General features: G+C 44.8%; 1 protein-coding gene across 1 annotated transcript in view; it reads left to right on the plus strand.

Moving 5' to 3' along the window:
• The window catches only part of LOC309515320 (ectonucleoside triphosphate diphosphohydrolase 3-like), a 29,819-nt gene extending 14,703 nt beyond the window's left edge, over positions 1 to 15,116 (plus strand). Inside the window, 7 exon segments of the mRNA XM_082193046.1 lie at positions 330 to 480; positions 2,940 to 3,099; positions 8,079 to 8,309; positions 9,161 to 9,433; positions 9,988 to 10,098; positions 10,852 to 10,989; positions 14,857 to 15,116. Of these exon segments, the coding sequence (XP_082049172.1) occupies positions 330 to 480; positions 2,940 to 3,099; positions 8,079 to 8,309; positions 9,161 to 9,433; positions 9,988 to 10,098; positions 10,852 to 10,989; positions 14,857 to 15,090 (1,298 nt within the window). The 3' untranslated portion in view covers positions 15,091 to 15,116.
• Positions 15,117 to 16,764: the final 1,648 nt, after the last annotated feature.

The raw sequence follows: 16,764 nt of genomic DNA on the forward strand, positions 1-16,764 counted from the left end.
GTTATTACATTATTTACTATCAGCATTGCCTGTTGGTCAGAATAAATTGCATCAATTTCTCTAAGAAATGACTCTCCGAAGTTCATAATCTCAATAGTTTTTTTCATGAAAGTCCATTAAACGTTGTCAAAGGCCTTCTCTGCATCTAGAATTCTATGGTTACTGTAATGTTCAAGTTTCCCTACACATTATTTACTTACTAACTTTATTTATTTGCTTTTCAAATAAAGAAGCAAAAGTGCTCAGAATGACACTAGCTTAAAGATAGAGCGGAATAGTAAAAGTCTTGGTGAGTAACAAAACTGAATCCATTAACCCCCTTCTCCTAGGTCCTGGGATATCCAGCTATGCGAGCAACCCTCAAGAAATTGCTAAGCCCATTAATGATTGCATGAATAAAGTAAAGGAGAAAATTCCATTGCACTTACATACGACCACACCTGTCTACCTGGGAGCCACAGCTGGCATGAGACTTTTGAGGTATGGTTGGAAACCACAGCAGACGCTGATGTGTTTTGTGTATCGTTTTGTCCATTGTTAAGTGGATAAAGCCGGGGGAAATTATTCATGCCAAAGTCTTCTCCTCCTCGCCTTAAAACCTATCAGTCTATGGGGATTAATAGATATGAGCATGTTAAGACAATGCCCATAAACCAAAGAGGGATTTGGATTTTCCCAGGGGGTATTGCTGGTGAGTACAATCTTCCCTCAGATTCAACTTGTTGTGACTATTGACTGCCTTGTAGAAGACGGTCGATCCCAGATCGGAGTGTTCCTGAATATTTTGTAATAAATGTGTAATCTTGGGGACTTTGTGCCACAACCAAGGAGGAGGGAGAGAGTGGTGGCTTGGCCCATGTTGCATACCTGACAACAGCCTGCACTTGTTGTTGTGCATGTGCCAGTGGTTGTATAAAATCCTTTGTGGGTGCACAGATTTTTCTTTTAAGTATTGACAAATAGTAGAGATAAGGGCCAATGTAAGTAAGTAAGTAAGTAAATTTTTATTTATAACCTGCCCTCCCTGGCCAAGACTGGGCTCAGGGTGGCTAACATCAAATACATTAAAACACCATCAAACAATTGATTAAAATACAGCTTAAAAATTAGAATCAGGATAAAATTAAATGATTGCCCACAAATTACAACATAGGGGTGAGGAACCTCAAGTATTCATCAGGACCACCTATCCATGTTGGTCCCACATGAGCCGATTAAAGGGCCAAAGAGGTAACTTACAGGGTCCCATAGAAAGGGGTCAAACTGAGCCCGGACCAAAGCCCAGGCGGAACAACTCCGTCTTGCAGGCCCTGCAGAAAGATGTCAAGTCCCCCAGGGCCCTGGTCTCCTGCGGTAGAGTTTTCCACCAAGCTGGGGCCAAAGCCGAAAAGTCCTTGGCCCTGATTCAGGCCAGTTTAACTTCCTTGAGGCCCGGGACCTCCAAGATATTATTATTTGTGGACCGTAAGGTCCTTCGCGGGGCATACCAGGAGAGGTGGTCCCATAAGTACGAGGGTCCTAGGCTGTATAGGGCTTTAAAGGTTAAAACCAGCACCTTAAACCTGACCCTGTACTCCACCGGGAGCCAGTGCAGTTGATAAAGCACTGGATGAATGTGCAAGGGCACATAGATTATACTAAAAACACACCAGTGATTAATCCGTATAAATAAGATGCACAGCATATTTTTTTCCCTGGTGTGGTTTTGCTTGGCACCCATTCCCTGAAGCATTTTGGCACAATTCAGGCTATGCTGATGTTCGTTACTTAGACCAGGGTTTCCAAAAGCTGTTTTCGGACTACAACTCCCATCATCCCTAGCTAGCAAGAGATAATGGGAACTGTAGTCCCAAAACAGCTGGGGGCCCGAGTTCAGGAGACCATGACTGAGACAAGCAGAATGGTAGAATCTGCAACCTGGAGATTGAGGGGGGGGGGGTAACCTCAGAGATGGAAGCTCTGCCCCTCATGACACACAGTCCTCTCTGTGGTCTCGGTGGTGGGGTTAATCATAATCATAATCATAATCATAATAGAAAAGAAAAGAAAACAAACCGTGATCTTTGGTTAGCATCACATATAAACCAGGATTCATAAACCAGAACTTAGATGCTCCCAACAAACCCCAATCTATAGCCATGGTTAGTTTTTCGGCATACTGATTGTGGGACTTCTTTTTGGGGGGGTCAAAACAACTGATGATGTGTTGTTCAGCTAAACCAGAATTCATGGTTTGCTTTCTCTCTGCGTGAGTGGCAAGGGGACTCACAGCCCAGATATGCACATTCATGGAAAGTCATTAACTACCGCTGTGGGTTAAACCACAGAGCCTAGGACTTGCCGATCAGAAGGTTGGCGCTTCGAATCCCCGTGACGGGGTGAGCTCCCGTTGCTTGGTCCCTGCTCCTGCCCACCTAGCAGTTGGAAAGCACTTCAAAGTGCAAGTAGATAAATACATACTGCTTCGTCAGGAAGGTAAACGGCGTTTCTGTGCACTGCTCTGGTTCACCAGAAGCGGCTTAGTCCTGCTGGCCACATGACCCTGTACGCTGTACGCTGGCTCCCTTGGCCTACAGAGCGAGATGAGCGCCACAACCCCAGAGTCGGTCACAACTGGACCTAACAGTCAGGGGTCCCTTTACCTTTACTGTAATGTGCAAACCAGAGCATTGACTATTGATGTGTGGATCAGCCAGCACAAAGTGATCACTACAAGTAGAACATTCATATCCCCTGCTATCATTTTGGACCTGGCATTTTCCCATGAAAGCAGCCCACACATTTCCCTGGACCATCCAGTGTTGAATAATTAAGTGATGTGCATGCATGTATGAATCAATCCTTGACTTGCCAAGTCTAGTCACTAGTTTTGGCAGACAACGAAGGGCAAACATCTCCTTTCGGCCACTCAGCGTTTTGTATTCTTGTGACTTGCTTAGGTTGCAAAATGAATCAGCGGCCCACGAAGTCCTTCGGAGCATTCAAAAGTACTTCGCAACCCTGCCCTTTGAATTTAGGGGCACTCAAATCATAACCGGGCAAGAGGAAGGGGTGTATGGATGGATAACAGCCAACTATTTAATGGGCAATTTCTTGGAGGTGCGTGGAAAAATCTGCATGTTTTATTGCATACTATTCTTTGATGAATTGCTAGTGTTTAAATGGATGTACGCTGAGATTAGCATAACCCCCAGGCAAGGGAAGATTGTGGTACGATGTATGCATATATAAATAAATATACAACCACCTAAAACTGTGGTTGTAGTACTAAGATTATCTTTATAGCAAAGGTTCCTGCCTTGAATTAGTCTTCTGTTTTACCTAGCAAACTGGTCTCTCCTGTTAAACGCCTAAAACCTCATATAAGGGGATGACATTGAGTCGTGTTCTTAAAACAACAACACCCATTTAAAGTTTAATAATAATAATAATAATAATAATAATAATAATAATAATAATAATTTTATTATTTGTACCTTGCCCACCTGACTCGGTTGCCCCAGCCACTCTGGGCAGCTTCCAACAAATATAGACAGAAATACTGTTTTGGGGAAACAGGGGATGGGCAGGTCTAGGGACTCCCTGGTCCTGAACGGGGTAACTGTGCCACTGAAGGACCAGGTGCACAGCCTGGGAGTCATTTTGGACTTACAGCTGTCCATGGAGGCACAGGTCAATTCTGTGTCCAGGGCAGCTGTCTATAAATTCCATCTGGCACGCCGGCTGAGACCCTACCTGCCCGCAGACTGTCAGGAAGTTTTAAACATTTGACATTTTATTATTTTTTCTATTTTGCTGGAAGCCGCCCAGCGTAACTGGGGAAACCCAGCCAGATGAGTGGGGTATAAATAACAACAACAACAACAACAACAACAACAACAACAACAACAATAACAACATAAGAAAACATAAAACACTAAAAACTTCCCTATACAGAGCTGCCTTCAGATGTCTTCAGAAAGTTGTAAAGTTGTTTATCTGTTTGGCGTCTGATGGGAGGATGTTCCACACAGAGGGTGCCACCGCCGAGAAGGCCCTCTACCTGGTTTCCTGTAACTTCGTTTATCGCAGTAAGGGAACCACCAGAAGGCCCTCAGAGCTGGACCTCAGTGGGGGTGGAGACGTTCTTTCAGGTATACAGGGCCGAGACCGTTTAGGGCAGAGGTCAGCAAGGTTTACCTCACCTGGGCTGGTTCACTCCCATGGAAATCGCTCCGTGGGCTGGATTGTGTCTGCGCAGGTGCGAATTTCGGCATCTGTGTCTGCTCAGACATGATTTCTCGTGCTGCGGAAGCGAGTCCCCGCTCTGCGCTGTGCCAGTACAGTGTGCGGGGACCAGCCTCAGCAGTTTCTTTTGTGTGTGTGTGTTTTTCTTCTCTTTAAGTATTTGCCCAGGACGATATCTACCTTTAACTCCCCACCCCCATTTTATGTTGTTATTTTAATGTATATCATGCTATGGCCACACGGCTAATGCAATAAAATTTATTAAATTTATTATTATGACTCGCCGAGTGGGTGGCTCGGTTCGGGGGCTGCTCGGGGGCCGTTTAAATGACCCCAGCAGGCCACTTGTGGTAAATGGGCTGCAGGTTGCTGACCCCTGGTTTAGGGCTTTAAAGGTCAGCGCCAACACCTTGAATTGTGCTCGGAAACAAACTGGGGGCCAGTGTATGTCTTTCAGGACCAGTGTTATACGGCCTCTGTGGCCGCTCCCAGTCACCAGTCTCTAGCTGCCGCATTCTGGATTAGTTGCAGTTTCTGAGTCACCTTCAAAGGTAGCTTGCCCAGGGCAAAGGAAACCCCTCTAAATTTCACAGAAGTTTTAAATTGTAGGCAATCCTCACTCCAGAATAAGCCAAGCACATTACAACAGTCGTCACCACTCTAAGACACCCTGATCACACTTGCAGATGCAACTTTGTGGTTTACATTCCATACTCGATGTCCTCCTAAGCCATGCCCTTCCCAGGGTCCCCCAGTACTTCCAGTGGAACAATCTTCCTTTTATCCTTTGGTGCTAAAACACCAAACCGGGAACAGAGGAAACGATGGCACAGTAGCCCTGTCCCTATGTACGGCAGGCCCTTTGCTTTCACAGCTGTTTGACAAAATGCCACGGGGAACTCTTTCCCTGTGCACAGAATAAGGAGCTCTGTTGACAGGAGTGGTGATAGCAGCTGGCCAAGTTGCCACGGTCCTAGTGCCCTGACAGAGGCTACTGATGATGTCCGCTGATTTGAGGGGTGGCATTATTTTTCTGGCCTGGCACTGAGCAGTGCCAGACAGCCATATCTAGCCAACTTTCCTGCAATGCATCTGATGTAGGGTTGCTCTGGGCATTGTGAGAAATCAAAGGGACAGCTAGACCTAGCCACCCGGGGCTGCTCAGAGCGGTGCCACTGATGCCATGGAAGCCTGGGCAACTATTTTATCTTGAACAATTGCAAACACAGTTAATGAAGAGTCCACTTGTGATATAGTAATGGTTCAGTGCTCATAATCCAACGTTTTGTCGATAAAGAGCTTAGTCATCGAGCTTTGTAGTAAATAATACACAAGAGGAGACAGTATGCCCACGACTTAAAGCAGGGGTATAATAATAATAATAATAATAATAATAATAATAATAATAATAATAATAATAATTTATTATTTGTACCCCGCCCATCTGGCTGGGTTTCCCCAGCCACTCTGGGCGGCTTCCACAGAAACCAAAAAACACTAAAATATCATACATTAAAAGCTTCCCTGAATAGGGCCGCCTTAAGATGTCTTCTGAATGTCAGGTAGTTGTCCATCACCTTGACATCCGATGGGAGGGCATTCCACAGGGCGGGCGCCACCACCGAAAAGGCCCTCTGCCTGGTTCCCTGTAGCTTTGCTTCTCGCAATGAGGGAACCGCCAGAAGGCCCTTGGCGCTGGACCTCAGTGTCCGGGCAGAACGATGGGGGTGGAGACGCTCCATATACAGTGTACAGTGGTACCTCGGGTTAAGAACTTAATTAATTCCAAGGTCCGTTCTTAATCTGAAGCTGTTCTTAACCTGAAGCACCACTTTAGCTAATGGGGACTCCTGCCGCTGGAGCACGATTTCTGTTCTCATCCTGAAGCAAAGTTCTTAACCCAAGGTATTATTTCTGGGTTAGCGGAGTCTGTAACCTGAAGTGTATGTAACCCGAGGTACCACTGTATTTGGCTCCATCTGCATGTTTCCATCAGGAGGAGCCGAGAAAGAGGACGATGTCAGAGGTAAAAAGGAAAAGGTAAAGGACCCCTGGACGGTTAAGTCCAGTCAAAGGTGACTATGGGGTTGCAGCACTAATCTCACTTTCAGGCCGAGGAAGCTGGCGTTTGTCCCATCGGCGCAGCAACGGTCTGCCAGGGTGATGATCGATGTGGGGGTGGTCCCCCCAGAGGGGGCTGATTGTTGCTGCGGCAATCCACCAGGGGGTTCTATCGGTGTGGCGGTGATCCGCCCTGGGAGGATTTTGTCACACACACCCCCGGGATGACACCGGGGCACACCACCCCCGCCGGTCCCCTTCCTACGCCCCTGGCAACGGGAGCTCACCCTGTTGCATGGATTCAAACCGCTGACCTTCTGATCGGCAAGTCCAAGAGACTCGGTGGTTTAGTCACAGTGTCACTCACGTCCCAATGTCAGAGGATTCTTTAGCGATGAAACTTCTGATTACTGGAACGACATCCAAGCACTGAACCACTGGTATATCACAAGTGGACTCTTTATTTACTGTGTTTCCAATTGCTCAAGATAAAACCTATTTTGGAAAGAGAAGAAATGAGCACTGAGCCACTGATATATCATAAGTGAACTCATCATTTACTGCGTTTGCAATTGTTTAAGATAAAACCTATTTGGGAAAGAAACTGCTTTTGCCATTTCTATGGACGTTTATTGTTTGCGTTCATCACCAGTTTCCTTGGTGATATTATCTCCTGTTGATTGCAGTAGTCATTGTACCACCACCCCGTTCATTGTTTTATGGCCAGGTAAGCCTGCCAGGGCCCACAGACTGTGGGGAACACTTTGCCCAATGCCCCCTCAAACCTGGAACTGGCCCGTCCTGTTGGTTTCAGCATTGTGCTGCTGACTGTGCATGGGCTGAACATCTTTGCCTACGCATTTGGCTCACGATACAGGCCTGGTTGGTATACCTTCCTAAGTGAAACTGGTGGCTCCCCAACCACCCTGATCAAATGTACGTAGGGTGTGCTGATCCCGGGGGCTAACTGAGAGGCGAGGTCCGAGTCCAGTCTGAGGTCGATGGTGCGGTGTGGAGGCTGGCTGTTAAAGCTGTAGCTGGGTCCAAGGCGGGGAGGCGGGAGGAGTCAGGAACTCTGGCAGAAGAGCAGGACAGGATGCAGGCAGGAACAGGCTAGCAACAACGTTGCTCCCACAACCTGGGACTGGGACTGACTGGCTTTTATCTGCCCCGAGGCATAGGGCGGCCCCGGTCCACAGGTGACTCGCCTCTCCTGGCCTGGAGGCAAGCACTCCTCCTGCGGGAACTTAGTTCCCTCCGCCTCTCTGCCCTGAGCCTCTGCAGCTCCGGAGAGGCTGGAGGGTTACCGGACCCAGAGGCAATCTCAGCTTCCCCTGACGGGGCTGAGAGTGGAGCACCTGCAGGCAATGGGTCCTCCATCACCTCAGGAGCCAGAGCAGACTCGGCTGGTGCCTGCACCTGAGGATCCAGCACAGGTGAGGACCCTTCAGGCTCATGCCCCAGCCCCGGCTCAGCTGGTTCTGGAGGCGGGGACTCCTGTGCAGGCTGGGATTCCTCAGGTTCAGCCTCTGAGTCCGAATCCCAGGCCATCACATAGGGTGAACTATACTATTCCACACTCTTGTTGTGACAGCGTCTTGCTACTTCTTCGGCTTCATTCTTTGGAAGAACGCTCTATTTATACGGCTCCCACAGGCGATCTGGGGAGCGCTTTCCACATCTATCTCAGCGCAGTTTCGTGACACCCTGTAAGCTCAGAAGGGAAAGTTTAGATGAGAGCAGAGCCCCATGGTGGCCCGGGATGTCAAATCTACCTTCTTCCTTTCCAGAGAAATCTTTGGAGGGCCTGGGTCCATCCCCACGGAGCAGAGACCACAGGTGCCCTCGATTTAGGAGGAGCCTCCACCCAAATATCGTTCATCCCCGATGAGACTGGCGACACGACCAACAGCACGCTGCCAGTGCAGCTGTACGGCTATGAATACAGCGTGTACACGCACAGCTTCCAGTGTTACGGGAGAGATGAAGCAGAGAAAAAACTGTTGGCATTGATACTACAGGTATGGCTGAGGGAATGCTCTTCTGCTAGGACGGTCTACTTCTTGAATGCAGAGAAGGGTACAGAGTTCAGTGGTGGAGCAAACAGTTTGTGTTAAGTTGTGGGTGAACATATCAGACGACACAGTGATTCTTCAAACAGCTCTTGTTTATTCACAGGCCAGGACAGAACTGAACTGAAGGGTTCAGTCAGCCTGCTTATATAGAGCTCCAGTACAACGTAACTGTAACAATTTTCTAAAACTATCCAATCACTGAACGCCACTTTCAATCCCTTATTTGCATAACTACCTACAGTATCCCCCTGCTGGCTCAGGGTGAGAACTTCAGTACATAACAGTTTGCATGGCTTGTTTGCCATTTTCTCATAACAAAAAACCTGGAGCAGTGGAGATTCAGTCAGCAGTCTTCTTTCTCCCAGAGAGGTATATTTCAAAAAGTAAAAAGCGGTACGCCCCCAAAAGTCATTTTAGGAATGGTTGAACTTTTTTAAGACAACACAAAAAAGAAAAAAATGGAAAAAAGGCGATTGACAATCTAAGTTATGTCAGTCCGAGTACTGGCCACAGGGGAAGATGGAGAGACAAGAAAACAGAGGAAGTCCAAAGCTGATGTAACAAAAACCCAGTGGTTTTTATTAAGCCAAAGCAACTTCAGAAAGGTGGAATTCAGAGAAGCACAGGGGGAGGTTTTTCTACTGCAAAGCTGCCTCCCTTTATGGATGCATGTTGGTCAGGGAAAAATGCAAAACATACGGCCTATTTTAGTGACGTCGCCTGCAACAATGACTCCTGTCGAAATTATCCCTCCTGTTTAAAACCTCCCTGTTTGTTTCTTGTTTGTCAACTGCCAGAATTCAGGTGATAAATCCAGGATCAATAATCCATGCTATCCTCGGAATTACAAAACTGTTGTAACCACGAAATACTTGTACGGCAGCCTCTGCACAGCCTTTATAAGGCCAGAGAACTACAACCCAGACCAGCTTGTAAATGTCACTGGAAGTGGAGATCCAGCTCTCTGCAGGGAAGCCGTATCCAAGTTATTTGATTTCGCAAGTTGCAGGGGGAAGGAAGACTGTTCGTTTAATGGCGTCTATCAGCCAAAGGTTAAAGGGAACTTTGTGGTACGTTTCATTTGCCTGGTGCTTATTGTGCTGTTCGTCTGTGTATGTGTGCATGTATGCGTAGTTTTGTAGTCAGCATTTCTTTACAACTGGAAACTATTCAAGAAATTACAGGATATCGCTTATCTGAATTCCCCCAAATAATCATATTATGTATGATTAAGAGATAAGTTGAAAAAGAGATAAATTGAAAAGTTGATTGCTATTATTGGATGAACAGGGGAGGGAACTTAGATAATAATGATTTCCCAGATAAGAGCAAAATAAGGAGTTTTCAAGAAAGTAAATGTTCATTGGAAAAGGGGCCTTATTAAGAAATTTCTGGAATAACATGCAGGATAATAGCCCGATTTGTTGTTTCCCATGTTCTGCTCTAAAGGAAATTTGGTGAACTATTGTTTAGAATCATGTTTCTAGACATACACATGTTTGTGTGTTTAGTTTTTATCTCATTTCGTTTCTGTCCTGCTTATGTTTTTGTAAAATAGTAAATAAATAATAAAAAAAAATAAAACCACAGTTGAGGTCTAACTTTTACCTGCCTTAATCCATAGGCCTTTTCTGGATTTTACTACACAGTCAATGCTCTGAATTTAACTGGAGAATTTTCACTGGCTGATTTTAATTCAAGCATGTGGACATTATGTTCACAGAATTGGAATCAGGTCTGTATCAATCTTCTGAACTCGTAGAAGGGAACTGTTGACAAAAGTTTGCTATACTTGTGCAAAACTAAACACTCTCATTCATCAAATGAGGACATTTATTTAGGCTGCATTCCAACGCACACTTTCCTGTGAATAATTTCCACTATTTACCATGAGACTTACTTCCAGGTAAATATGTCTTGCTTTTCATAAAATTTAGATTCAGACTCTGAAACTTGACAACAGAAGCATGTTCGTAATGCTGAGAATTATCTAGCCAAATTATCTAGATGCAAGTGTTTAAATGTTGCTGGATCATGCTTTTTATTTTTATTGTTAGAATGGTAAAACAAAAATCCAATATTCCTGCGTTGGAGGGGGTTGGACTAGTGTCCCTTCCAATTCTATGATTCTATTATTCTCTTACTCAGTTCTATACAAATAACTAAAACCAAAATACTGTTCTCTAGCAGAAGTCTTAACAGGTATCCTCTAGAAATATAATATATATCACTTCAAAACAAGTTGGCACGATTGCTTCCAGGCAGATCTCCACATTTATATTGCTTCATTGCCGTGTTTCTTTCCCTTGACAAACTCATATTCAGAGCTAATTACCGTACACCAAGAGTCTTACCTTGAATTTTCAGAGTACCATTTCTTTACCTGCCCTAATGACCTTGATCACAACGGAAGGCCAGAGTAGAAATTTCCCCAACGAAATAAATATTAATGTTGATTTGTTTCTGAGTAACTGTTTTTGTTTTTCAGCTTCCGTACATGATACCTAAATTTGATGAAATCTACGCAAAATCTTACTGCTTTTCAGCTAACTACATCTATTACCTGCTTGTACATGGGTATAAGTTCAGTGCAGAGACTTGGCCACAGATTCGCTTTCAGAAGGAAGTAAGTTTAACTCCCATCCCTCAACCCCCCCTCAGAAGATAGTGGGTCTTGAAAGATTAAGACTGGAAATCTTAGGGTGGGACTCTTAAGGGTGGAAGTCTTGAAAGATGAAAACAAAGTTAGGGACTCAGAGCCATTGTCAATAGATGTTTTGTTAAGTTGTGGGTGAACATATCAGACGACACAGCGATTCTTCAAACAGCTCTTGTTTATTCACAGGCCAGGGCAGAACTGAACTGAAGGGTTCAGTCAGCCTGCTTATATAGAGCTCCAGTACAATGTAACCATAACAATTTTCTAAAACTATCCAATCACTGAACATCACTTTTGATCCCTTATTTGCATAACTATCTACAGTATCCCCCTGCTGGCCCAGGGTGAGAACTTCAGTACATAACATGTTTCTTAACTGTTGCAAAAATTAAAAATAAATTTGGAAGACAGTTGACTTTACTGTGAACAGAATTGCTCTTGCCACTACTTCTTTGGCGATCACTTGTAGCCGAGTAAGATTGTCTTCCATGAGCACGGTCTTAACAGTGAGTCCGTAAGTGACTGTGGAGGCCAATTCTGGATCCACACATCCTTCCACATTGAGGACATAGGTTTCCGGGCAGGAGTTGAGGATTTGCCAAGCATGCCTTCCTCTTAGCACGTTTCTCCCTTGCGTCCTGAGTTTAAGCATCTTCAAAGTCCACAACAACTTTGGTAAAGTCCCAGTTGTCGGTGTCTATACTACGTTTTTAAAGATTTGCCTTGAGGGAGTCTTTGAACCTCTTTCGTTGTCCACTGTTATTTCACTTTCCATTCTTAAGTTCAGAATAGAGTAGTTGCTTTGGAAGACGATCATCAGGCATCCACACAACATGACCAGTCCAACGAAGTTGATGTTGAAGAATCATTGCTTTGACACTGGTAATCTCTGCTTCTTCCAGGACACTGACATTAGTTCGCCTGTCTTCCCAAGTGATGTGTAAAATTTTTCCAGCAACTAGGGACATCGGAAGCTGGCTTACAGAGTCCGAGCATCTGTCTGCTTAGTTTAGGATTTATTACACTGACTCTCCAGGATATGAGTCAGGGTTCTCTCCCAGCCCGATTCAAAGATGCTGGGGATCCTCTGCTCTACCACTGAGCTATGATGCTCCTCCAGGACTTTGTCAGATGGCAGATTGAGGTTTTTTGAAGTGGTGGCTAAGGTTTTTTTTCAAGTAGAGGGATGCCTTGACCCTTGGCCAACCCTCCACGGGTTGCACGTTGAAAGGTGCAGTGTGGCATCAGAGCAGGGGACCCTTGGGAGTGGTCAGTAAATATATAAAGGTAAAGGTAAAGGGACCCCTGACCATTAGGTCTAGTTGTGGCCGACTCTGGGGTTGCGGCGCCCATCTGGCTTTACTGGCCGAGGGAGCCGGCGTACAGCTCCCAGGTCATGTGGCCAGCATGACTAAGCCGCTTCTGGCGAACCAGAGCAGCGCACGGAAACGCCGTTTCTCTTCCCGCCGCAGCGGTACCTATTTATCTACTTGCACTTTGAGGTGCTTTCGAGCTGCTAGGTTGGCAGGAGCAGGGACCGAGCAACGGGAGCTCACTCCGTCGCGGGTATTTGAACTGCCGACCTTCTGATCAGCAAATCCTAGGCTCTGTGGTTCAACCCACAGCGCCACCCGCGTCCCTAGTAAATATATACCTGTGTGTATATTTATGTGTGTATATGAGTGTATACTAATGGACAAATGGGGGACACCAAAACTTTTGGCATCACCCCAGGGATCAGTACTTTTTTCTGGAGTTACTTCAGGGTATACAGTGCTGGCTCCTTTTTCCAAAGTGTGGTGCTTGCCGTTAAGGACTTCCTGGCGGGTCCTGGCACCCTTTTTCTATTAAAAAAGAAAAACGAGGAAGAAAGAACTGGTAGGAATCATATGTGAGTAGTCAGCAAATTAAATTTTAATTTTAAACATTGTCTTTGTTTTTTAAATTGGGCAGAGGGAACAGTGGAGGAGGCTGCACAAAGCCCATGAACCTGTTGCAAAGGAAAACCATGATTTCGCAGTACATTTAAAGTGGGCCAATCTGGACTAAAACGTCTATTCTGCTTTCTTTTGGAAAGCATCAAATACCTATGCTCCTGCTAGCCAAGTAATCCCTGCCTCCCTGCACAGAAGATACTGCTCATCCTGTTAAGTTGTGGGTGAACATATCAGACGACACAGCGATTCTTCAAACAGCTCTTGTTTATTCACAGGCCAGGACAGAACTGAACTGAAGGGTTCAGTCAGCCTGCTTATATAGAGCTCCAGTACAATGTAACTGTAACAATTTTCTAAAACTATCCAATCACTGAATGTCACTTTCGATCCCTTATTTGCATAACTATCTACAGTATCCCCCTGCTGGCCCAGGGTGAGAACTTCAGTACATAGCACATCCCTCCTGCAGAAATATCGCTACTTGTGCAGATCCAACGAAAGAAGCAACACAGTACATAGGAAAAATTCAGCAAAAAAAAATTTTACTCTTCATTTTGCAACAGATTACAGAAGCAAAATATTATGACCAGAAATTATTACAACATATCTTGGTATTATTAAAAAAATTGGCGGGGGGGGGGCTCATGATGCTACATACTAGCAATTCTAGGAGCATCGTTGCTCTGTAAATACTCGTATTATTACTTTTGGCAGAGGAGAGCATGTTTTGGAAATCCTTGCTTGACATTATTTTGTTTGTTTTAAACATTATTAACCAGAGTATTTTTTTAGTTGGCATATTGACCTTTCAGACAGTCTGAGCTTCAGCTTTGAGCTAGTGCAGAGTCTCAGCGAGTAGGCTGAGCATGTAACATTATACAGCAATAAGATTCAGGTGCATGCACCCTCTCATGTCACATATAAAATCTTCAGTTTGAATCAGAACCTCTTCACATGTTCATTATTGGATGAAAAGGCGATAGTCCCACTTGTACCATCTGTCCACTCCTTTATTTCTTAGCAAGAGCATTGAGAACAGTGTCTGTTTGCAAATGCAGATGGAGTTAACATGAAAAGATGCAATGAATGGGAAGAGGTGGGATAATAATAATAATAATAATAAATTTTTATTTATATCCCGTCCTCCCCAGCCAAAGCCGGGCTAACAACAATAAAATAATACAATATTCTAAATCATTTCATTATAAAATTAATTCAAATCAAATTGATGGCAACCATTAGACTAGAGTTCTATGAAGATTGCCAAAGGAGAGAGTCAGGCTGTGCCCTGACCAAAGGCCTGGTGGAACAGCTCTGTCTTGCAGGCCCTGCGGAAAGATGTCAAGTCCCGCAGGGCCCTGGTCTCTTGTGACAGAGTGTTCCACCAGATTGGAGCCACAGCCGAAAAAGCCCTGGCTCTGTATACAGTGGTACCTCGGGTTACATACGCTTCAGGTTACATACGCTTCAGGTTACAGACTCCGTTAACCCAGAAATATTGCTTCAGTTTAAGAACTTTGCTTCAGGATGAGAACAGAAATCGTGCTCCAGCGGCAGGAGGCCCCATTAGCTAAAGTGGTGCTTCAGGTTAAGAACAGTTTCAGGTTAAGTACGGACCTCCAGAACGAATTAAGTACTTAACCCGAAGTACCACTGTATCTGCTGAAGATTTGCTTCCACATACAGATATCTGTGAACTGGCCTTTTACTACATGCACCCAACATGCTTGTTTTGCTATTCACAAATGTATTAAAATATGCTATTAATTTCTTATATGGTCATATTAAAAAACAACAACCCACAGTACATAGGAAAAGCAGATCTTCTATCTTCTAGAATGGCCCTGAGGTTTATTATCTGAAGAGTCTAATTTGCTGTTCTTTTCCTGTGTTTCAGGTCGATAACAGCAGCATAGCCTGGTCGCTAGGCTACATGCTCAGCCTCACCAACATGATTCCAGCAGAGAGCAATATGATCTTGTCCCCCATGAGCCCCTCCCTGTTCGCTGGGCTGCTTCTCTTTTTCACAGCCGTGGCGTTACTGTGCCTCATCTTCCTCGTGTATTCGTGTGTGGTGTCGCGCATGCGAAAGAACGCCTGTCATGTCGACCATGTGTTTCCTGTAGAATAAATACGCTCATAACGGAGAGAACAGAACGGTCTCTTATTTGAAAAAGCAGTGTTTTACGACATAAGGGAAACGGCGGGTGCTTTCGAATTGAGCCGTTTGGGTGCAGCAACAAGACGAAATGAAGTACGGGCAGAAAAAAGCCCTGATGCATCTGTTGGAGAAATTTAAAAAGAAGTTCCTAGACTGGAGGTATTTCCTCCCAGAAACCCCAAACAAAAGGGTGCAGGCTCCAAGTGAAAAGAAAGGCCTTCATTGAAATAAAAATACGCATAGGGACAGCCACAAAAATAAGGAGGAGGCTGCCAAGAACCACATCCAAAGCCATATTTTTTATACACTTCCAGATTACACATGTCATTGCATTTCACCAATGAAAGGATCACAGCAATCTTAATAGTTGCAATCCAATGACATCATCCTAAACCAATCAAATCACTGGGCTTTTCAGATCAGCCCTTATCATAATATCATGTGATTGCAGAGAACCATTTTAAGTGTGTTTATTTATTAAGACTTTGGCTGATTTTCCTGTTCATTAGATGCCTTCCAATATCCCCTTTCATCTGTCCACAAAACAATTCAATATTAATCACAATTGCCATGCCCAACTGATTCCCTTTTCAGGCATAAAACGGCCACCAAAGATTCTGACAGTTTATTCTTTTCGGTGCTCTGGAGTGGTACATTCACTATGTATGGTACCTAAAAGCAACTAGCTCTATACTGCAAAAGGCAGGCCTAGGCCCTTTGGGTTCAGCAAGACTATAGAGAAAATGGAATTGGAGCAATACAAGGAGTGCTAATTTAATATACCGGTCACTCAAGAACTGTGGGTGATAGACAAATTATGTTCTCACATTTGTAATAATAATAATAATAATAATAATAATAATAATAATAATAATAATAATAATTTTATACCCTGCCCACTTTGAATATTAATAATAATAATAAAATATTAGAATATTATTAATAATAAAAAGCAATAAAACATCAAACACTAAAAACTTCCCTAAACAGGGCTGCCTTCAGATGTCTTCTAAAAGTCACACAGTTGTTTATTTCCTTGATGGGAGGGTGTTCCACAGGGCGGCTGCCACTACCAAGAAGGCCGGTTCCCTATAACCTCACTTCTTGCAGGGAGGGAAGCACCAGAAGGCCCTCGGTGCTGGACCTCAGTGTCTGGGCTGAATGATGGGGGTGGAGATGCTCCTTCAGGTATACTGGGCCGAGGCCATTCAGGGCTTTAAAGGTCAGCACCAACACTTTGAATTGTGCTCGGAAACGTACTGGGAGCCAATTTTGATCTTTCAGGACCAGTGTTCTATGGTCCCGGCGGCCACTCCCAGTCACCAGTCTAGCTGCCGCATTCTGGATTAGTTGTAGTTTCTAGGTCACCATCAAAGGTAGCCCCACCTAGAGCACATTGCAGTAGTCCAAGCAGGAGATAACCAGAGCATGCAACTCTCTGGCGAGACAGTCCATGAGCAGGTAGGGTCTCAGCCTGCATACCAGATGGAGCTGGTAGACCTGTGCCTCCATGGACAGCTGTGAGTCCAAAATTGCTGGCAGGCTGTGTACCTGGTCCTTCAGGGGCACAGTTACCCCATTCAGAACCTGCTCACCCGGTCCCCCAAAAACAGTAAAAAAAAAAAAAAAAAGGTAAAGGACCCC

Source organism: Podarcis vaucheri (genome assembly GCF_965113315.1).
Source record: "Podarcis vaucheri genome assembly, chromosome: 12".
NCBI classification, from domain to species: domain Eukaryota; kingdom Metazoa; phylum Chordata; class Lepidosauria; order Squamata; family Lacertidae; genus Podarcis; species Podarcis vaucheri.